This window comes from Mobula hypostoma, chromosome 6 (genome assembly GCF_963921235.1).
Source record: "Mobula hypostoma chromosome 6, sMobHyp1.1, whole genome shotgun sequence".
NCBI classification, from domain to species: domain Eukaryota; kingdom Metazoa; phylum Chordata; class Chondrichthyes; order Myliobatiformes; family Myliobatidae; genus Mobula; species Mobula hypostoma.
The window spans coordinates 127,957,437-127,980,823 of NC_086102.1; the positions used below are offsets into that span (position 1 = coordinate 127,957,437).

The 23,387-nt window shown below is 40.0% G+C and overlaps 1 protein-coding gene across 3 annotated transcripts in view; it reads right to left on the reverse strand.

Annotated features, from left to right (window-relative positions):
* The window catches only part of nbeal1 (neurobeachin-like 1), a 283,397-nt gene that overhangs the window by 11,120 nt on the left and 248,890 nt on the right, over positions 1 to 23,387 (reverse strand). For all 3 annotated transcript variants that reach the window (XM_063051669.1, XM_063051668.1, XM_063051667.1), the window contains 4 exons: positions 22,154 to 22,326; positions 20,348 to 20,442; positions 9,872 to 9,988; positions 5,511 to 5,672 (listed from right to left, as the gene is read on the reverse strand). In XM_063051669.1, coding sequence (XP_062907739.1) covers positions 5,511 to 5,672; positions 9,872 to 9,988; positions 20,348 to 20,442; positions 22,154 to 22,326 — 547 coding nt within the window. The remainder of the gene's footprint in view (positions 1 to 5,510; positions 5,673 to 9,871; positions 9,989 to 20,347; positions 20,443 to 22,153; positions 22,327 to 23,387) is intronic.

Here is a 23,387-nt window from a genome sequence, read left to right on the forward strand (position 1 = left end):
ATTGTAGGAACTTAGCAACGTGTACACTTCTACTGCTCTTTGACACACGTCTAAGTAGTGAATGCTTGATTAATGTTGTTTGTGACAGTTCAAAATAAATCATATTATTCTATCTCAACATTATCACTTTTTAAATAGACGTCCACTGTGCTTTCTTCAATGACTTAACAAAAGGGAAACCTTAAAAAAATCATTGATTCATTCAACACAAAACACAGATAATTTTAAAGCAATACTGAACTTGCTAACCATTAATATTACTTATCACAAATTGTATGAATTTAAGAGTTCTAAATATACATTAGAACTCTTCAGTATACATCATACTGATTGAATTAGTCCCAGTTAATAATTTCCACCACACACACAAAACACTAAAGCAATGTAGAGATATGTATATTACATAAGATACACATCTATTCGATCAATTTCCACCTTTCAGATTAACAGTCAATCTCATTGATCCTTAGCCAGCACACACTTCTATATACACTTGATGTTTCTGTCATTTTACCAGTCTACTTAGTTACCAGTTTTTCAGGGGTCTGTCATCATTGCGATCATTAAGGCATTCAGGAAGGTACAATAAAAAGAAGTGAGATGTGAGTGGAGTGGCCATTGTTGGAGTGGGTCAGTGTTAGAGAAGTTAGACTTGGGTGAGAACAGGTGGAGGCTAGAATTTAACCTTGAGAAGTTGGAGGTGTAACAAGTGTAGGCAGGATGGTTATTCAAGCAGTGGAATGCTCCTCCTGTGAGATGAGGGATTTCCCCGATGACAACATCTGCAGAAATTTCACCCAATTTCAACTCCTGACTAACAAGGTCAGGGAACTACAACTATAGTTGGATATACTCAGGACCATCCTGGAGGCTGAAAACCTCATGGATGAGACTTTTACTGAGGTGGTCATACCCAGAGCACAGGCCTCAGATAGTAGATAGATGACCACCAAAAGTTAGGGCAGTAAGCACTTCGTGCAGGATTCCCCATGGCCATTCCCATCAGCAACAAGCTTACCCCTTTGGATTCTGCTGGGAGGGGTGGTGGAGCTGGGAAAGAACTATCAGGGCCAGCAGCAACAGTGGCACTGTGGCTGTCTCTGAGGCTCAGCAAGGAAGGATAAAGCCAGAGCCATAGTGATAGGAGACTCAATAGTTTGGGGGATGGACAGCAGATTCTGTGGCCACAAAAGAGAAGCCAGGATAGTATGTTGCCTCCCAGGTGCTACTAGGGTCCAGGATATCTCAAGAGTAGCTGTAGAGGATTCTCAAGATGGAAGGTGAGTAGCCAGAGATCAAGGTGCACATTGGCACCAATGACACAGATCGGAAGGAGGAAGAGATCCTGCACAGTGAATATCGAGTTAGGGCAGAGGCTGCAATACAGGACCTACAAGGTAGTAATCACTGGATAACTACCAGCATCACATGCTAGTCAGGGCAGGGATAGGATGATAGTGCAAATGAATGAGTGGCTGAGGGACTGGTGCAAGGGGCAGGTTTCAGACTTCTGAATCATTGGGATCTCTTCTGGGGAATGTATGACCTGTACAAAAAGGACTGGGTACACCTGAACCCGAGAGGGGACCAATATCCTTGCAGGGATATTTGCTAGAGCTGTTGGGGAGGATTTGAACTAATTTGGCAGGGGGAAGGGAACTGGAGTGATTGGGCTGAGGATGGGGCAATTGGTATACAAGTTGCGGCATTGTGCAGTGACACTGTGAGGAAGAACAGGCAGGTGGATAGGGCAAAATTGCAGTCAGTAGGATGAGTTGAGGTGTAACATAGGGGCAAAATGGAAAAGGTTGATAAATGCAGGACTGAGAGTGTTATACTGGAACGCATGCAGTATATGGAATAAGGTAGGTGATCTTGTAGCGCAATTAGAGATTGGCAGGTATGACATTGTGGGCAACACTGAGTTGTGGCTGAAAGAAGATCATAGTTGGGAGCTTAACATCCAAGGATACACCTTGTATCAAAAGGCAGGCAAAGGAGGTGGGGTAGTTCTGTTGGTAAAAACTTAAACCAAATTCTTAGAAAGAGGTGACATAGGATCAGAAGATGTAGAATCCTTTTGGTTAGAGCTGAGAAACTGCAAGGGTAAAAAGACTCTGAATGGAGTTATGTACATGCCCCAAAGAGTAGACAGGACGTGGGCTATAAATTACAATGGAAGATAGAAAAGCCATGTAATAAGGGCAATGCTATGATAGCCATAGGAGATTTCAATATGCAGGTAGATTGGGAAAACCTGGTTGGTGCTAGATCCCAAGAGAGAATTTGTAAAATGCCTACGAGGTGGCATTTTAGAGCAGCTTCTGGTTGAACCCACTAGGCAATTCCGGATTTGGTGTTCTGTAATGAATCAGATTTGGTTAGAGAGCTTAAGGTAAAGGAACCCTTAGGAGCCAGTGATCATAATATGTTAGACTTCATCCCGCCGTTTAGAAGGAAAAGCTAAAGTCAGATGTGTCACTTTTACATTGGAGTATATGGAATTACAGAGGCACGACAGTGGAGCTGGCCAAATGTGATTGGAAGGGGACACCATCAGGGATGATGGCAGAATAGCATTGCTGGAATTTCTGTGGGCAATTTGGAAAACACAGGATAAATACATCCCAAATATTAAGTAGTATTTTAAAGGGAAGATGAAGCAACTGTGGCTGATAAGGGAAGTCAAAAGGCAGTGTAAATGCAAAAGGAGGTATATAATATAGCAAAATAGTAGGAATTTAGAGGATTGGGAAGGTTTAAAAAACCAATAGAAGGCAACTAAAAAAAAAACACATAAGGAGAGAAAGGATGAAATATGAAGGTAAGCAAGCTAATAATCTAAAAGAGGCTATCAAAATATATTTCAGATCTATAAAGAATAAAAGAGAGGCAAGAGTCAATATTGGACTGCTGGAAAATGATGCTGGAGAGGTAGTAATGGGGGACAAAGAAATGGCGGATGAACTTAATAAGTATTTTGCATTAGTTTTTACTGTAAAAGACACTAGCAGTGTGCCAGAAATTTGAGAGCGCCAGGGGGCAGAAGTAAGTGCAGTTAGTATTACTAAGGGCGTAGTTGGGAAGCTGAAAGGTCTGAAGGTAGATAAGTCACCTGGACCAGATTGACTATACCCTAGGGTTTTGAAAGAGGTGGCTGAAGAGATTGTGGCGGCATTAGTAATGATCCTTGAAGAATCACTAGATTCTGGGACGGTTCCGGAGGACTAGAAAATTGAAAATTTCAATCCACTCTTTAAGAAGGGAGGGAGGCAGAAGAAAGGAAATTAAAGGCCAGTTAGCCTGACTTCAGAGGTTGGGAAGATGTTGGAGTCCATTATTAAGGATGAAGTTTCAGAATACTTGGAGATGCATGATAACATAGTGCAAAGTCAGCATAGTTTCCTTAAGGGGAAATCCTGCCTGACAAATATGTTGGAATTCTTTGAGAAAATAGCAGGCAGGATAGACAAAGGACAGTCAGTTGTTTACTTGTACTATCAGAAGGCCTTTGACAAGGTGCCACACATGAGGCTGCTTAACAAGAGCCCATGGTATGACAGGAAAGATACCAGCATAGATAGAAGATTGGCTCACTGTCGGAGGCAAAGAGTGGGAATAAAGGGAGTCTATTTTAGTTCGCTCCCCCTGACCATTGGTGTTCCACAGGGATCGTTATTGGGATCACTTCCTTTTACATTAATTGTCAGTGATTTGGATGATGGAATTGATGGCTTTGTGGCCAAGTTTGCAGATGATAGGTGGAGGGGCAAATACTATTGTACTATAGTGGAAGCTGCGAGTCTGCAGAAGGACTTGGACTGATTGGGAGAATGGGCAAAGCAACTGATGGAATATAGTGTAGGGAAGTGTATGATCATGCATTTCGGTAGAAAGAATAAAAGCATAGACTACAGGTCCACAATCCATTATCCAAAATCCTTGGGGCCAGTTGCATTTCGGAATTCAGAATTTTTCAGATTTCAGAATCCTGTTCCCCCCCCCCACCCCAATACCAAAAAACACATATGCTCAAGTCCCTTATTTAACTTGTCTCAGTGCGGTGGACTTTAGGACCCGGCGGCGCACCAAACCTACGCACATCCTCCCGTATACTTTAAATCATCTCTAGATTACTTATAATACCTAATACAATGTAAATGCTACGTAAATAGTTGTTATACTGTATTGTTTAGGGAATAATGACAAGAAAAAAATTTATTTCCAACAAAAACATTCAATAAAACATAAAAATATACAGCTTCAAACGAACCGAATCAAACACATGGTAAATGACTTATTGGAATCAATGTAGAACGTCACTATCACTGTCACTATAAAACTTCAGTAACTTGTCTTTCTGTTTATTTAAATCATATACAGTGGTAGTTCCAAACACTATTTTCTTCAGTAAGATTCCGCATAGACACACCACGATCAAGCTTCTGCAATAACTCCACTTTCTGCATTACTGATAATGATAGATGCTTCCTTCTCTTTTTCTCATTGTTACCCATAGGGGTATCTGCAGCTCTTTTTGACATTTTCACAGTGAAATCAAACACAAAGTCAACAGTGAATGCAAAATATCAGCGAACACGTGTAACCAGTACCAGCGCTGAGACACAACTGACGTCTGGCGGCCTTTGCTAGTGCTGCCACGTCACACCTGAGTGACATCAGCTGTTGGCGAAAAAAACTTCAGTTTTTGGAGCTTTTTGGATTTCAGAATTTTGGATAAAGGAATGTGCACCAGTATTTTCTAAACAGGGAGAAAATTCAAAACTCAGAGGTGCAAAGCAACCTTGGAATCCTCATGCAGGATTCACTAAATGTTAACTTGCACATTGAGTCGGTGATAAGGAAGGCAAATGCAATGTAGCATTCATTTCGAGAGGACTAGAATACAAGAGCAAGGATGTGATGCTGAGGCTTAATAAGGCATTGGTCAGACCACACTTGAAGTACTATGAGCAGTTTTGGGTCCCTTATCAAAGAAAGGATGTGTTGACATTAGAGAGTATAAAAAGGAAGTTCACAAGAATGATTCCAGTAATGAAAGGGTTAACATATGGCGGCACTGGGCCTGTATTTACTGAAGTTTAGAAGAATGCGGGCAGATTTCATTGAAACCTATCGAATATTGAAAGGCTTAAATAGACTTGATGTGGAGAGCATAGTGGGGGAGTCCAGAACCAGAGGACACAGCCTCAGAATAGAGGGGTCCATTTAGAACAGAGATGAGGAAGAAGTTCTTCAGGCAGAGGATGGTGAGTCTGTGAAATTTATTGCCATGGATGGCTGCGCAGTCCAAGTCACTAAGTATATTTAAAGTGGAGGTTGATATGTTCTTGATTAGTCAGGGTGTCAAACATTACGGGGAGAAGGCAGGAGAATGGGGTTTAAAGGGATAATAAATCAGCCATGTCTTTTGGTCTATTCAGACAGCTAATTATGAGTTGTGTTATATCATTTCAGATAACGAAACATGAGAGATCTCTTTTAGTTACCTTAAAATTAGACTTCCCTTCTATCACGGTATTGACAATGATGTGTCCATCCCATGAAATAGACAGGTTGGGAACAGTGAGAGGAAGGGAGCTCTCACACGGAGGTCGAAGAGTTCTCATATACTGCCCCCGTCGAATTGTGTGAATGATTACTGTTCCATCCTGCAGACAAAAGACCATTTGCAGTTTTGGAGTCACTTATATTTCAACAACTGTCCCATTACACATTTGCAAATATGGGGGGTGGAATTTGATTAATTGTTCCAAAAAAAGCAATAAGATGTACATCTGATAAAATAAGCATAAATCAGCTTTCTGAGAAATACAATCTGAATTAAATTCAAAACAGGGTTAACCTGCCTATTGCAGACATTGGCTTATTGATTATCCATGACTGGAGAGTGAATACATAGTACTGCACATAGCAAATCAGTCATGAATAATGACTTGGACTACAGTTGTACAAAAAGTGATAGGACATCAAAATGTGCATTCGTATGAGTATAATCAGTAATACATTACAACACAGGTACATAAATCACTAACATACAAACTACTCTCATGTTTGTTGCAAGTACAATACACCCTCAGCCACCTGACATCAACGGGGAAAAAACAATGCCAGCTGCAAGAGAATTGTTCAGGTAAAAGATTATCACACGCTGGTATTCCATGGACAAATCATTAATTGCTGAACTCAACTTCTCAAAGACCTCTAAGTTTTGTATTTTGTGAGTTAAGATTACAAAATGTTGAGGAACTAATGTTAGATCCTTTCATAAGAACATGATAATTTTCACCTTTTTCCCCTCAGACTTGTACACATTTCCATTTTACGTTTCAATGTTAAAACATGTTTCTGCTTTGTACCCTGGCTAGGAGTATTCTTGTCTGATTCAGTTGAGAGATGGGAGAACCACAGCAGTTAATGAAAAGCAGTTGGAATTACCACCACTTGTAAACGCATGTGAGGGCAGACTTCTGTGTTGAGGGTTGGGATTCAGCGCATGGAAAAATTGTATCGGAACCCAGCAGACCAAATTTAAATTTCCATTTTTGAAAAAGTTAAAGAAATTGCTTGACATTCTCAGAAATTTTGGTCCAGCTGCATCAGAATTCTGGTTGCAGAAATACCACATAAATGGAGAGTTTACTCTGATTAGATTTTTAAAAAGTCAAAATTATAGTAGTTTCTTGGAGACACAAGGGATCGGAGGTACCGGAATCTGAAGCAAAAAAGAAATCACTGGAGGAACTCAGCAGGTTAAGCAGCAACAGCAGAGACAACGAGATGGTCGATGCTTCTGCTCAAGATCCTGCATCAGGACTGAACGTTGAAGGAAGAAAAGTAGTACACAAAGGTGAGAGGCAGCAATGAGAAAGGAGTTATGAATAAAGAGAGAAGTATTAATTTGATTATGGTAGGGTGTTGTTCATATGGAGTGTGTATGGTGCAGGTTTGCTGTTCAAACAAAGAGTGCAGGGTACTAGTGTGTTATTTACATAAAGAGCACATGGTACAGGTCCAATCACAAACAAGAAAAACCCTGCAGATGCCGGAAATCCAAGCAACACACACACAATGCTGGATGAACGCAGCAGGCCAGGCAGCATCTATGGAAAAGAGTACAGTCGATGTTTTGGGCCGAGACCCTTGATCGGGACTCATGATCAAGGGTCTCAGCCCGAAATATCGACTGTACTCTTTTCCATAGATGCTGCCTGGCCTGCTGAGTTTCTCCAGCATTTTGTGTGTGTTACAGGGCCCTGGGTATTGTTCATGTAGAGAGTGCATGGTACTGGGGTGTTGATCATGTGGAGAGTGCATAGTACTGGGATACTGTTTATGTTGGCCATTCAGGGTGGTGGGGTGTTGTTCATGAAGAGCACATGATACTGGTGTGTTGTTCATATAGAGAGTGAATGATAGTAGGGTGCGGTTCATGTAAAGTGCGCATGGTACCGAGGGGTCGTTCATGTAGAGAGTATATTTTACTGAGGGTGTTGTTCACACAGACAGTGCATAGTACTGGGGTGCTGTTCAGAAAGAAAGTGCATGATACTGGGGTACAAGTGTGGAAAGAGGACATGGTACCAGGGTTCCGTTCATGGTAATGGGGTGCTGTTCATGTAAGGAGTACTTGGTACTTGGTTGCTGTTCATAATGAGAGTGCATGGCACTGGGGTGCTATTCATTTAGACAGTGCATGGTACTGCAGTGTTCTTGTAGAGAGTGAATTTTACTTGGGTGTTATTCATGTAGAGAGGGCAGGGTACTGGGGTGCTGATCAGTACGAGCAGGGGTTCCCAACCTGGAGCTGACGGACCCCACAGTCAATGGTAGGGGTTCAAGGCGTAAAAAAGGCTGGGAACCTGATCTGGAGAGTGTATGGAAATGGGCGTTAATCATGTGGAGAGCGCATGGAACTGGGTGTTGTTCATATAGAGAGCACACGGTACAGGGTGCTGTTCATATAAAGAGTGCACGGTACAGGGGTACTGTTCATATAGAGAACACACAGTACGGGGTGCTGTTCATATAGAGAGCGCACGGTACGGGGTGCTGTTCATATAGAGAGCGCACGGTACGGGGTGCAGTTCATATAGAGAGTGCACGGTACGGGGTGCTGTTCATATAGAGAGCGCACGGTACGGGGTGCTGTTCATATAGAGAGCGCACGGTACAGGGTGCTGTTCATATAGAGAGCGCACGGTACGGGGTGCTGTTCATATAGAGAGCACACAGTACGGGGTGCTGTTCATATAGAGAGCACATGGTACGGGGTGCAGTTCATATAGAGAGCGCACGGTACAGTGTGCTGTTCATACAGAGAGTGCACGGTACGGGGTGCTGTTGATATAGAGAGTGCACGGTACAGGGTGCTGTTCATATAGAGAGCACACGGTATGGGGTGCTGTTCATATAGAGAGCGCACGGTAAGGGGTAATGTTCATATAGACAGCGCACGGTATGGGGTGCTGTTCATACAGACAGCTCACGGTACAGGGTGCTGGTCATATAGAAAGTGCATGGTACAGCTGTGCTGTTCATATAGAGTGTGCATGGCACACGGGTGCACAAAATGAGCTCCTGTAAACAAACCATACCTAACGATTGAAAACAGTTTTAATTTAAATATGAAAGGAGCCCTGATCATCTAAAAAAAATAAAATCAGGCGAATTCAGTTGTGTAATATATACAGTTTTTACTTAATTAGCCATAAAGTGCAGAATAGGCCTATCTGGCCCTTCGAGCTTCAACAGCCAGCAACACCTGATTTAACTCTAGCCTAATGACAGGAAAATTTACAATGATCAATTAACCTATGAACCAGTATGTCTTTGGACTATGGGAGGAAGCCAGAGGAGCTGGAGAAAACCCATGCAGTCAATGGAAAGAATGTACAGACTCCCAATGGAATTGAACGCTGAACTCCAGCGCCCCAGCTGTAACAGGGTCGCACTAACCGCTATGCTACTGTGGCACTACTTTACTATATATAAAGGGCAAATGCACTCAGAACCGGAGCAACAGGTCTTGAATCCACCCAACTCTGGTTACCAGCTACAGCTACTGAGATTACAGAATGATGTTGGGCAGCAAGGCCAACTGGCTTTTACCAAAAAATACTACAATAAACATCACCTATCAGCAAACAAATCTTGGAAGCAGCACTGATCAGAAGCTTGACTACAGTGTGGAAAGAACTTGGAGAATATGGAGAGGAAACATTATAGTAGCAAAGAAAATGAAAACTGTATATTGATCCACTGTAATTCACATTTTTCCATGATGGGATTTGAAATTTCAATCTTTCTTATTTATCTGTTAAACATCCAGTGGCCAAAGTGTTTTAACTCCTGACATTTTATCCAAAACGGGACCAGATATTCTTAAGTGCTCATTATCATTTTAGGCTTGCCATGTGGTGCAACTGGTAGAGCCTCTGCCCTGCAACACCAGTGATTGTACTTCATCCTGGCCTCCAGCACTCTGTGTAACGTTTACTGTGACTGCACTGCTTTCTTCCAGGCATTCCTACCTTATCTCACATCCCATGGATGTACAGGTTGGTAAGTTAATAGGTCGCAGTAAATAGCCCCCAGTGTCTCGGCAAGTGGTAGGATATAGGAGGAGTTAGTGAGAATGTGGGAGAATAAAAATGGGATTACTCTAGGATTTGTCTACACGGGGAATAGATTTCCAATTCTTCATCTCCTCACCCTCTCTCTGCCCATTGGCATTGCTTCTCTCTATGATTCTTTGACCAGAGTACTTGAAGGTACTTAATGACATGTTAAGGCATGTTCTCACACCAATGCCTGATGATGTTTAGTCAGTCTGAGTTTTGAAATCTACCTTGGAGCCTGAAACAGCCATATCCAGCTCAGTACTGATGGCGATGCTGGTTATTTCCTCGGTGTGCCCGTATAGGATCTGCATTGGTTTCAATGCCAGGCCAACAGAGATTCCTCCCTGAAACAAAATATAAACAAATGTCAGCGTGGAGATTAACCACAGCAAATACAGTGCCATCATAGGAAGGAAGATATGCATCTACATATCACTTTCACCAGTTCAGAACGTCCCAAAGAACTTTAGAAGACAAAACAAGCTTCCAACGAATAGTGATGTGAGAATCACAAAATAATCACTTTTGGTAAAAACATCTGAGCAGGACTTGGACCAACAGCCTTCAGATTCAGGAGCGTGAAGGAGACTGCACAGCTCTTTGATGAATATGTATCTAGGGGAACTAGTGCTTGATTCACACAGGGTGTGTATGCAGATAAGTTAAAAGTAACTGGGACAGTCAACAGAATATTATCATCTATTTGAACAGTAGTTCCCAAACTTTTTTGAGTTACTGTCCCTGTGGCTCCCAAACTACATAGCAAAAATTATTCATATCTACTTAAAACTAGAATATTAATTTCCTTAATTACTGTAAAAATAATTTTTAATCAACAGTTTTAGAGCACATGTTAATCTGAATATTCACTAACTACATTGGCTTTTCACCTTTCAATAAGATGGATGGGCTTGGTGCAGTGATATCAGCTTCTCAACAACAGGCTGAATGTCACTCAGAAGGAGACTCAGATCCCTGTGTTCAGTAACTTGTCACTTTGAAAGAAGTTGGGCGACTGCACTGAAACTGTGCTCCACTAAATATGATGTTGGAAAGGCAACAAAGAACATTTTGACCTTTTTCCACAATGCAAGGTAGCATTCAGAGATTTATTTCTGCAACCAAAACTTTTGCTATGATTTCTTGAACCTTGGCTTCAGCTCAATGTTCTGGAGATCAGTTCTTCTTCCATGCTTCCTGTTAATTCCTCATTACAAGGGTTCAGGAATGGATTTATTACCTAATCTGGAATTTGGATCAAGAGAAGATCCTGAAATCTCTCTGGTGCATAGAAACACAGAAAACCTACAGCACAGTACAGGCCCTGCAGTCCACAAAGCTGTGCCTGTACCTCTTTATGCAGCTCACCCAGGTGGGCACAATATGCATGAAGATCATCATTTGGTATTCTTTCTTTCTCTTTCAACCCAGAGGGGCTTGGAAATTGGAAAAGGTCACAACAGCTGGTGTTGTACTTATATAGGGTTAACTTGGACAAAAATGTGAAGATGACTGATTTGACTTCGATAAGATTCATATAATTTCCTTGCAATTGAAGATTAATTTCATTAAACTTTGTGAATAATTCCGAAAAATACGCAATGTCATGCCTAATATGCTTGAGTTGATTATAAAACAAAGCATTCGAGTTTTCAAAGAATTTTAATCAGTGTTTCAAAAAGCACATAAAAGCATCTCAGGCAGTTTTGCTTAAAGAACCATCTGACTTCTGTGTGGAACAGCAAATGTTCAAATTGTTCAACATTCTCAGTACAAAGCTCTCAAAATAGTCAAGAATTAAAAGCATGGGATTTGATTTTATTCCCCAATGTAATAACAGTACTTAATAATTCAGGTTTTTATGCAATGAGATTCTTATGTGAATTTCTCGCTGAATAGTAGATATGCTAGGTATAGCTTTTCTCATGAAAGTAATAACCCTGCAGTGGTGCCTGTCACTGATGGTACTCCATCTGTTCCACGAGCAAGAACGTTGGTGAGCAGAATGTACCTCTCTTTGACAAATTGCTTAACAACCCAAAATATTGACTCCCCCTTTGTATTGGTTTCTAGTCTCCTTGTAAACAACAACTTTTGAATTCTGCTTTCATCTTTTCTTTCTTTCTCAATCTTTTTATTGAGTTAAAAAAAATATACAAGAGGATTATCTCAGATATCTATATCGATAACAATACATATAAAAGGTAAAATAAACATTATCAAGATCATACATAGTATTAATCTAATAGTATTTAATAAAAAATAGAATACTTAATTCTCCTCTTATCATTTCATAAAAAGAGAAAAAATATAAAGTAACTTTTATAATTTTATATATAGGGAAAAAAACCACTATTCACTATAAACAAAAACAAAAAATAATATTTAAAAAAAAATCAAAGAAAAAAAGGGGACTGGGCAGCCCATATTGAGAGTAAAGCAAGAAAAAAGAAAAACTTTCTGATCAAATCCAAAGTTTCGAGAAAGTAACTGGGAGAGCAGTAAATCAAACCATATGAAAATATTGAATAAAAGGCCGCCAAGATTCTTCAAATTTAAAGGATGTATCAAATGTCCAACTTCTTATTTTCTCTAAACTTAGACAGGACATAATGGAGGAAAGCCAATAAAAGAAACAGTAGGTGGATTAGAGCCCTTCCATTTAAGCAAAATGGCTCTCCTAGCCAATAAAGTTGTAAATGCTATCATCCGTTGAGTGAAAACAGGAACATATCCTGCTTCTGGTGGAATAATCCCAAAAATTGCTGTGAATAAATTTGGTTGTAGGTCCAAATTCAAAACTTCTGATAAAGTTTTAAAAACATCTTTTCAAAAATTATCTATCTTGATGCAAGACCACAACACATGAGATAAAGTAGCCACCTCAATGTTACATCTGTCACAAATAGGATTAATATTGAGAAAAATACGGGCTAATTTATCCTTTGACATATGTGCCCGTTGTACTACCTTGAACTGTATCAAGGAATGACGGGCACAAATAGATGAGGTATTTACCAAATGAAGAATTTTATCCCATTGATTATCAGAAAGTGACTCTCGACATTCCAATTCCCATGTACCTTTAACTTTATCGTTAGATACCTTTCGCAAATTCAATAACCATTTATAAATTATAGCTATCAGTCCTTTTTCAAATGGTTTAACCTGAAAAAGAGTATCTATCATATTGGGTGGCTAAGCAGAGGGAAAATTTGGAAGTAAACTATGGAAAAAATTCCTGATTTGTAAATATCTAAAAAAGTGTGCATTAGATAAATCATAATTGTCCACTAACTGAGTGAAAGACATTAAACGATCCCCCATGAACAAATCCAAAAAAGTTATTATTCCTTTAGTTTTCCAAATTAAAAAGGTCTGATCAGAAATTGATGGTTTAAAAAAATAATTAAGATGGATTTTACTAGAAAGAACAAAGTTCTTAAACTTAAAAAATCCGTGAAACTGAAACCAAATTCTTAATATATGTTTAATAATGGGATTGAGGTCTCGACTACCAATCTTAGAAAGCAAAAAAGGAAGAGAAGCTCCCAGTAAAGAGGCCAAAGAATACCCCTTCACCGAGTTTTTCTCCAAATCTACCCATAAAGGACATTATTTAGACAATCATGTATGTCTGAATAATGAATCCAAAATGAAATATATTAATTGCCCAGTAATACATTCTAAAATTTGGCAAAGCCATACCACCATGCTTTTTTAATTTCTGCACTTGAGGTTTACTCAATCTAGGATTTCTACTATTCCAAATATAAAATAAAATTTTAGAATCTATTCTATCAAAAAACCGTTTAGGAACAAACGAAGGGATTACTTGAAATACATGTAACTTCGGTAGCACTATCATTTTAATAACATTAATTTGACCAATTAAAGATAATGTCATAGGAAACCACTTAGAAAGTATTTGTTACGTGTATTCAATTAATGGAAGAAAGTTATATTTATACAGGTCTTTAAAATTTTTGGTAATTTTAATACCAAGATAAGTAAAGTTATTTTTAGCAGTGCTGAAAGGAATTTGATCGTATTGATCCAAGTAGTTATTGATAGGAAATAATTCACTTTTGCGCAAATTTGATTTATATCCAGAAAAACTACTAAATTCAGAAAATATAGATAACATAGAAGGAATAGATTTCTTAGGATCTGAAATATAAACTAACAAGTCATCTGCATACAATGAAACCTTATGCACTTTATCTCCTCTCTTAATACCTTGAACATTGTTGGAGTCCCAAAGGGCAATAGCAAGGTAGGTCCTAAAGCCAGATTGAATAACAGCGGACTAAGAGGACAACCCTGCCAGGTACCTCTGTATAGCCTAAAATAAGGAGATTTTAGATTGTTAGTTCTAACTGCCGCCATAGGAACTTGATAGATCAACTTAATCCAGGAAATAAAACCTGGACCGAAATTAAATCTTTCTAAAATTTCGAATAAATAGGACTACTCTACCCTATCAAAGGCTTTCTCTGCATCAAGGAAAACAACACATTCGGATTCTTTAGATGGAGAGGAACGAGTAATATTCAATGATCTCCGGATATTAAAATATGAGTATCTATTCTTAATAAATCCAGTTTGATCTTTAGAAATAACCTTAGGTAAAATATTCTTGAGCTTGTTAGCCAAAATCTTAGAAAGAATCTTTTATGAAATGAAAATAACCAAGAAACAAAGATCCAGTGCCTGGCAAAGTTAATTTATTCAACTGCAGAACAAATTCTGTTGTCCTAAGTATATTGCACAATGTGTCTTCCACATTCTCAGACATTTCATCTATTCATTTTTGAACAGAGTTGTCACTTAGCAGAATCACTTTATTTATTTGGTCTGGTAACTTACACAAAACTGTACTCAGAACCTTCCTTACTGCTCGCAAAATCAGTTCTTCTCCAACTGTATGGGGCTTTCCAGATTCAGCAATGAGCAATGAAATATTGTATGAAACATGCAAACCATCAGTGTTTTGTTGTGAAATGCTGCCAAACATATTTTGATTTGTATTCCTTTACTGAAAGTTGTCACGAAACGACTGAAAATAAGCCAAGTTCTTGTTCCAGTTCGTTTAATTGTCATTCAACCATACATAAATACCCATGAATAGAGTCAAACAAAACAGCAATGCCCTATAGAACTGAACTGTGATCTTTCTACTTGTATATTCAGTTCCTCAAGTAAAGTTGTTTGCTTTATCAGAGTGCATTCTCTTCAAGTGTTCAAGGAGCCTGGACGGTTTCATTGCCTCATTTGAAAAAAAAATTCACACAAGTGAGACATTGGCTGCTTGGTGCCAATATAAATCCATATTTCAGACACTCCACACTACTCTGTCTACACTTTTTTTTGTTTGGTCTGCTTTTTTTTCCATTTTAATTTCAAATTATGAACCACGGCCAATCATCTATTGTTTAAGTCCAACCTCAATCAGTTAAGGAGAAAGTTGTGATGTCAACACAGCTCAGGTAAAACCTGCAACACACACAAAAAGTGCTGGAGAATGCAGCAGGCCAGGCAGCATCTATAGGAAGAGGTACAGTCGACGTTTCGGGCCGATACCCTTCGTCAGGACTAACTGAAAGAAGAGATAGTAAGAGATTTGAATGTGGGAGGGGAAGGAGGAGATCCGAAATGATAGGAGAAGACAGGAGGGGGAGGGATGGAGCCAAGAGCTGCATGGTAATCCCTGACTATTTGTCTCTAAAAATACAAACTGGGGCAGCAATACTTTGGCTGGGCCATGGGCTACAGAAACGTTGTCAAGATCATTCAAAAGGACAGATTCTAAACTTTAGCCCATTGTCTGCCACACTCCAATTCACAGGAATTCTGTTACCGCTTGATTAGAGCACGAGAATCGCACTAGTTAGTACCATATTGCAGTAGTGAATGAGAATAATGTGTGGACAGGCCTGAAAATAACAACTTCTTCAGTCCAGATTTCTCATGATATGCCAAATACAGAAGTGTCACATTGCTTTTTAGCAACTATAACTTTTGAGCAAAGTCTAAGAGAACTGTGGGTTAACAAGAGATGAGGTGAATACATAAAGAATGTAATCAATTATGAGGCACTGGGGATCAAATGCTTATAATAAGTAATTCATTTCTTAAATTAAGCCTGTAATCGCTCAGCAGCTCCCCTTGCTGTTGAGCGCACCCCCACCACCTCCTTTATCTTTACACCCCTCAGAAACTTCCACTGACCCCCTGGGGGGGACATCACCCACTCTGGGAACCACTGTAATAGGCTATTATTTGAGAAATTGAATATACAAGTGTAATGGACATGGTTCAGTTGTATAGTGCACTGGTGAGATCACATCTGGAATACTATATGCAGTTTTAATTTCCTTTTTGAAGGAAAGATATTACTGAGTAGGAAGCAGCTCAGCTCACTGAATGCTTATTAGATTAATTCATAAACGTCATAGAGCTATACAGTGCAGGAAGAAGCTTTTGGCCCAACCCATCCATGTTGGCCAAGATGAGTTTCCTGAGCTAGTCCCATTTGCTTGCATTTGACTCATGACCCTCTAATCCTGTCCACAAATCTGTGCAAATGTCTTCTAAATGTTGTAACTGTACCCATCTCTACTAGTTCTTCTGGAGGCTTCTTCCATTTACCCAACACCACCAGCATAGAAAAACTTGCCTCTCAGGTCTTCTTTAACTCTATTCCCTCTCCTTAAACCAGGGTACTCTAGTTACAGAATCCCATACCCTGGAAATAAGACTATGGCAATCTATCTTTTGTATGTACCTCGACTTTATAAACCTCTTTCATAATGTAGATGTGTTTCAGGGCATCAGTGTTCCCTTTTCCAAACTCCCTGGCATCCATGACCTTCTTCATGGGAAATACGGATGAGAAATATTCATTTATGACCTCCTGTTGATCACAGTGATCCTTAAGAGGCCCTATTCGCTCCCTAGTTACCCTCCTACTCTAAATATGTTCATACAATCTCTTGGGATTCTCCTTTATCTTATATTCCAAAATAATTTCATAGCCCCCTTTTGCCTTCCTGATTTCCTTCTTAATACCTAGCAGGGACCATCTTATAAAGAACGGTTGAACAAATGCTGGAAATTGAAATTAAAAAATGCTAAAAATACTGAGCAGTTCAGGCAACATCTTTGGGGAGAGAAATCAAGTCAATGGCCTGTCAGCAGTATACGACAACCAGCATTCACTTTTTATATTAATCAACTAAAGACATGGTCACTTGTCAGGAGTGCGTGGGTTGCACAAATGTATGGATGGAGTCGTGAATTGAGGAAGGTTATTTAGTTTATCTTGGAAATCTGAAGCCTTGTGTATTCTTTGGATCAAATTTTAATTACATGCATTACATACTGGAAATCGGACACCATTCTTGTCCTTCTTAGTGACTCTAGGACAACTAGATCACTTACAGGGCCAGGTTTACTGAACATTTCCTGTTCTTGAGAAGGTAGTATTAAGTTGCCTACTTGACCTGCTCCAGAATTTAGCCAAACAGGCAAATGAATGGTATTTCAAAAATCATAAGCAGTAGGCATGATGCTACTACTGCTCGGGGTGCTCCAGAGTTTGGAGTTCAATTCCGGCTCCATTCAGTAAGGAGTCTCTGTACATCCTCCCCGAGGAATGCATGAGTTTTCCCCAGGTGCCCGATTCCTCCCACAGTTCAAAGATGTACCAGGTAGGTTAATTTGGACATTATAAATTGTCCCATGATTAGGTTAGGGTAAAGTTGGGGTTGAGAGGTAGCGGGGCAGTGGGGATCAAAGGGTCAGAAGAGCCTACTCTGTGCTGTGTCGCTAAATAAATATAAACACGCTACGCAAACACAAACATAATGCAGTTTCAGTACATCAACTGCTTTTTCTATCAAGATGGCAAAAGTTCTTCTCCACAATGAATGTTGCGAAGTGAGAACATTAACCACAGTCAGAAGGTGCTATAAATGCTAGTTTTGCGAGCGAAGCCCTTTTCTCCAAATAATTTTCCTTTCAGCATGTACACATTGCTGGGCAGAACAGCATTGATTGTCTATCCCTAGCCAGCGTAAAGAAGTTGGCAGTGAGTAACCACTGGAACTGCTGTAGATCACCTGATGAAAGCAAACCCTCAATGTTATTCTGGAGGAATTTCCAGAATTTGGTTCTAATGATAACAACAAAATAGTGATATATTTGCAAGCTAGGGTGGTGTGTCACCTTGAGAAGAAATGGCAAGTGATGATGCCTAAATGCCCCTGAAACCCTCCTTGACCTGAAGCTTGGAGTTTTGGGAGTGTAACTGCAATCATCCTGTTAATAACATAACACACTCCACCCCGTTATGGCACCTTGTAATGGAAATTCATCTTTATGGAATTAGCAAATCATCAAATTTTCACAGCATTTTTATTTTTCTCAATTTTCTGGGAAATGGAGTAAGATTCTGTGAAAATTTACTGATGTAGCCCTACTATCTAGGCATTTCCAGTATTTCCATGATTCTCAAGTAAATGAGCTTTGGATGAATTGTAAATCAGAACGCTCATCATTTCAACCAACCCAGTTTAGAAGGCTACTATATAATCCAGTGGCCACTTTATTAGGTACCTCCTAAACCTAATAAAGTGGCCACAGAGTGATTGTTTGTGGTCTTCTGGCCATCCACTTCAAGGTTTGATGTGTTGTCTGTTCAGAGATGCTATTCTGCACACCACTGTTGTAACGTGTGGTTATTTGTGTTACTATTGCCTTCCTGTCAAGCTTCAATCAGTCTGGCCATTCTCTTCTGACCTCTCTCATTAACAGGTCATTTTTGCCCACAGAACTGCCGCTCACTAGATGTTTTTTGTTTATTTTTTCCACCATTCCTTGTAAACTCTAGAGACTGTTATGCATTTAAATCCCAGGAGATCAGCAGTTACTGGGTTACTCAAACGACTCATACTGAAAAGAAAATCCCACTTAGTTGAAGATCTTCTAACACCAGACCAAGCCAGGTTAAGGCCAGGCCACTCTTGCTGCAGTCAAGTCCTGAAACTAACCCAGTATATTGAGGATGGCTTTGAAATGCGACAAATTACAGGGGCAGTATTCGTTAACTTAACAGCAGCATATGACACTGTGAATCACAGAGGCCTTCTACTGAAATTATCTAAAATGTTAAAGAACAAAACCACAAAGTAATAAGAAGCCTCCTAGAAAATCGTAGATCTTATGTAGAAATGAATGGAGTTAAGAGTAGGTGGCGTCCCCAAAAGAACGGACTACCACAGGGATCAGTCCTGGCACCTCTACTATTTAATGTCTACACAAACGAACAACCAACCTTTCCTAACACGTGCAGGTTTATCTATGCAGATGACCTATGCATAGCAACACAAGCTAACTCCTTCCAAGGAGTTGAAGTACGACTTACAGCAGTCCTCGAATCAATGAAGCAGTATTATGAAAAATGGTCTCTGAACCCACATCCATCAAAAACTCAAGTGTGTGCATTCCACCTGAGGAATCAAGAAGCAGCTCGGAAACTCAAGATCTTCTGGTGTGGGAAGGAGGTCGAACACCATCTGACTCCAATTTACCTGGGCGTGACACTGGATAGGACGCTCTCATTTGCCACCCACATCCAAAAGCTCCATGGGAAAGTTGGCTCTTGCAATTATCTCTTGAAAAAATTAGCAGGCATGAAATGGGGAGCTAATGCTCACACATTTAGACCAACTGCCCTAGCACTCTGCTATGCACCTGCAGAATACTGTGCACCTGTGTGGGGCAGATCAGCCCATGCGAAGAAAATAGACCCATTGCTTAATGAAGCCTGCCGAATAATCACGGGCACACTGCGGCCCACACCCACTAATATCACTTACAGACTTGCAGGCATTGCTCCCCCAGAGATCCGAAGACACACTACAACAAAAGTTGAGAAAGGTAAACAGAACTCGGATCCACGGCACCCACTACATCATCATGTGCCAGTTTCCAACCGCCTAAAATCGAGGAAAAGCTTTGCTACAGTGGAGGAACTACCGCACGGAACATCCCCCCAAACATACAGGATTGACCTCTGGCAACAAACAGAAGCCAGAACCCCACCAAACAATACAGTGCAAGACCCCACAGAAATGTTGCCAGATGGGGCACTGCTTGACAAACAGAAGTGGTGCACTCTCAACAGAGCGAGAGCGGGAGTTTGTAGGACGGGAGACAATATGGTGAAGTGGAGTTTAAAGACCAGCGAATCCTGTGAGTGTGGCGAAAGGGTGCAGACATTGAACACGTTCTGTGCAACTGCCCACTCTCACCTGATTTAGCTGACACTGACCTGCTCAACATCAACCAAACAACACTAGAGTGGCTGGCTGTCTGGTGTGACAAGCTATGATGATGACGACTCAAACGACTCTGTTAGGCACTGATAATCATTCCACGGTCAAAGTAACTTAGATCACATTTTTTCCCCATTCTGATGAACAGCAACTGAACCCCTTCACCATATCTGCATGCTTTTAACCATGGAGTGCAGCCACGATGGGCTGATTAGATATTTGCATTAACAACCAGGCGTATCTAATAAACTGGCCATTTTTGTTGTAAATATGTAAATTTTCCGACGTGTAAACAGTTCAGGTTGGTTAACTTCCTTGAGATGACTACTTTCACACTACTAGTTTGTTATAGATGACACATACTTGTTGCAGAATTTGCCAGATCATACACGTTGTATCACGAGAGCCCGATATCAAATGGATCCCACAGTAATCTGTTGCTAGGCAGGTCACAATGTCTAAAAGAGAAGCAAAATATTGAGATTAAAAATTATTTTGGTCCAACATTATAAACAATGATAATGCTGGAAATGTAAGATGCAGGTATTTGTCACAGACATCCCACCTCTCCCGGAAGTTCCGGGAGTTTCCCACATATTAATAGTGGCTCCCTGATGCCCGCAAATTATATGCAATATCACAGAAATCAATTTTTTGAGGGTGAGCGAGTGAGAGAGTGACCACGAGAGAGAGAGAGAAAGCTCAAGAGCGAGAGCGCGCCATGGGAGAGTGTTCCAAAAAAAGAAAATATAAAACATATGTAACCCCAGACTACCCTAAAGTGTACCCTTGCCTAATAGGGGTCAAAATAATGACAGTGTTGCTTGCTGCACTGTTTGTAACAGTGACTTTTCTATTGCCCATCGTGGGTTAAGATGTAAAAGACATGTTGAGGTAAGTTTAACAGGTGTCATTCGTTCATTAGCATAGCTAACGTTATTTAAACTAGCTGGCTAGCTGCTAAGGAGCTACTTGATTGCAGACATCCCAACTCTCCTGGAAGTTCCGGGAGTCTCAGGCAAATTGATGGTGCTACCTCCCTGAAATGAGTTTTTGCAGGGTGCAAAGTCTGTTGTCAAATCCAACAGATTTTAGATTACAGTAAAACTCTGGTAATCCAGCATAGCCAGGACTTTATTGGTGCTGGATGAACAAATTCTCTAGAATAGTAAATATTCTTTTTTTAATTACACCAGTGAAAATTTGATTGAATTTTATTTTTTAGAGTAATATAGTATTATAAATTTTCCAGTGGACCAGGTCAATTGAAAGGGAGCATGGAAACTGGGACCCTCGTGAGTAAGAATGGAGTACAAGAACCAACACTGCAGTGTTGGGATGAAAGCAAGGAAGTCGAGGCCCTGGTGAGTTGGGAAAGGAGAATAGCCAACATTATCTGGTGATCCAGATGCCAAACCACGGGGATTACTGAATTGTCAGACAGCGGATTAACAGAACTTTACAGTATTCTGCTCTGGAATGTCAATTGTCTCTGGCAATGTTGCATATAGCTATCACCAGATCTCCTTTGGGTTTGTTCATAGCACAATTTACTGAGAAAAATGATTCTTCTATCCATGGAAGAATTTGTGGTTGCTTCATTCACCAGTTCCATTTACTGCAAGTCATAGAAATTCTCATTGCTTACTGAAAACAGACTTAGCCATGAATCCTATTGTAAATTCTGCTTTGATCTAACTCATTGATAATAAGAGCAGTGCCAATCCTCTCTTCATAATAGGGGTTCTATCAAAGTATGATGGAGAGACTATTATGGGAAATGTTTGGTACTGGAAGCACAATGCCACCACCAATTAATTGATCAGTGAAATAATGCAGCAGGACATACTTTGCTGACTGTGCCATTTTATAACTTCATCACCTATGTTGGTGCTGTGAACTGCTACAAATAGACCAATGTGAAATGCAGAACTTGCTCACAACAATAACCACTAAAGACAAATGAGACATTTAACCAGATTGTGCTACCATGTTAAACTGAATGAGAATGTACTATTACAAACTTCACAGTTCTGTTGCAATCCGCGTTCCTACTACAATCCTTTCGGCTTCAAAATTTTCATTTTAATGCACATGTCCACGACCACTCAGTGGGTATACAGAGCTATCTTAACTTGTTTTGTTGCAGACTGCACTGAAACAACTTACCCATGTGTCTGATGTGCTGTCCAACAAGCTTGCCCTTTGCAACTGAAGTCACACGAATGCTATTATCCCAGTGCCCTGCACTGAAGATCAGTTTCCCGTCATGTGACACAACAAACAGCTTCGAGCTCACTTCCAGCCCTGGAGTAAAGGGGCCATTGACGTAACGATGGGCTCTGTAAGTACACGCAAAATGACAAGCTGCTCGAGTACGTTTTGCTAAATTAACAAATTACAACACCATTGGACTATCTCAGTTAATAAATCTTCACCACTAAAATCAATACTATTCACAATCAGATTTATTAAGGTAATGATGACAGAAGCATACCATTTAATTTAGTCCTTCCTGTTTACTTTTTATGAGCAGTGGTCATGCCATTTAAAACTTTGTTTTCCCATCTCTTTGTTTCAATTCTTAAACATTGATAACTGCAGCTTAATTCACTAAAAATGATTGTACATTCCCTTGCATCTAAACTCCAAAAGATGTTTTTCATCCTTCGTCCTAAATCTTTTGGAATTAATTGTATTCTGTTTCCACCTAATCAGTGGAAACAGTCTGCTTCCTTTCCCCTTGATTTCAAGTCCTTTACTATTTGGTTTCCCAATCCAGCCTGTACCCTAGTGAGATTATGCCGCGGCTCGTCTGTACCCTAGAGATTTTCCTCAAAGACAGAACACAAAAATATACAAAAAAATACAAAAAGGAGGCCGCACCTGGACCACAGCACAGTTTTGGTTTCCTTATTTAAGAAGAACTATACATGTTTTGGAGATGGCAAAGAGAATGTTCACAGGTTGATGCCTGAGATGAAGTTGTGATAGCGTCTGGTATTTAGGAGAATGATAGGAGAGCTTATCGAGGCATCTAATAATTTGAGGGCGTTAACAAGGAATTAGAGACATGCCCATTATTCTTTGTTACCCGCATATAGGATAAGAGAGTGGCCTCATCACAAACAACTTAAAAAGTAGATCTAAAGAAATTTAGAATGAGGAGTGATCTTGCTGAGAGATAAAAGGTCTTAAGGAGGATGGCACAATATTTGTTAATATTTTTCGTGGGAAAGTCTTGAATGAGAGGAAATGTTTCAAAATTAAGGGGCAGTCATTTAAAGAAATATATAATGCCCTGGTTTCCATTTTTACTACTGTGCTGCAGGTATTTCATTTTAGCAGTTCTGTAAAAAGCAGTCTGTTCTGCTTTGAACCTGCTTGGGTTACCATCAGATAA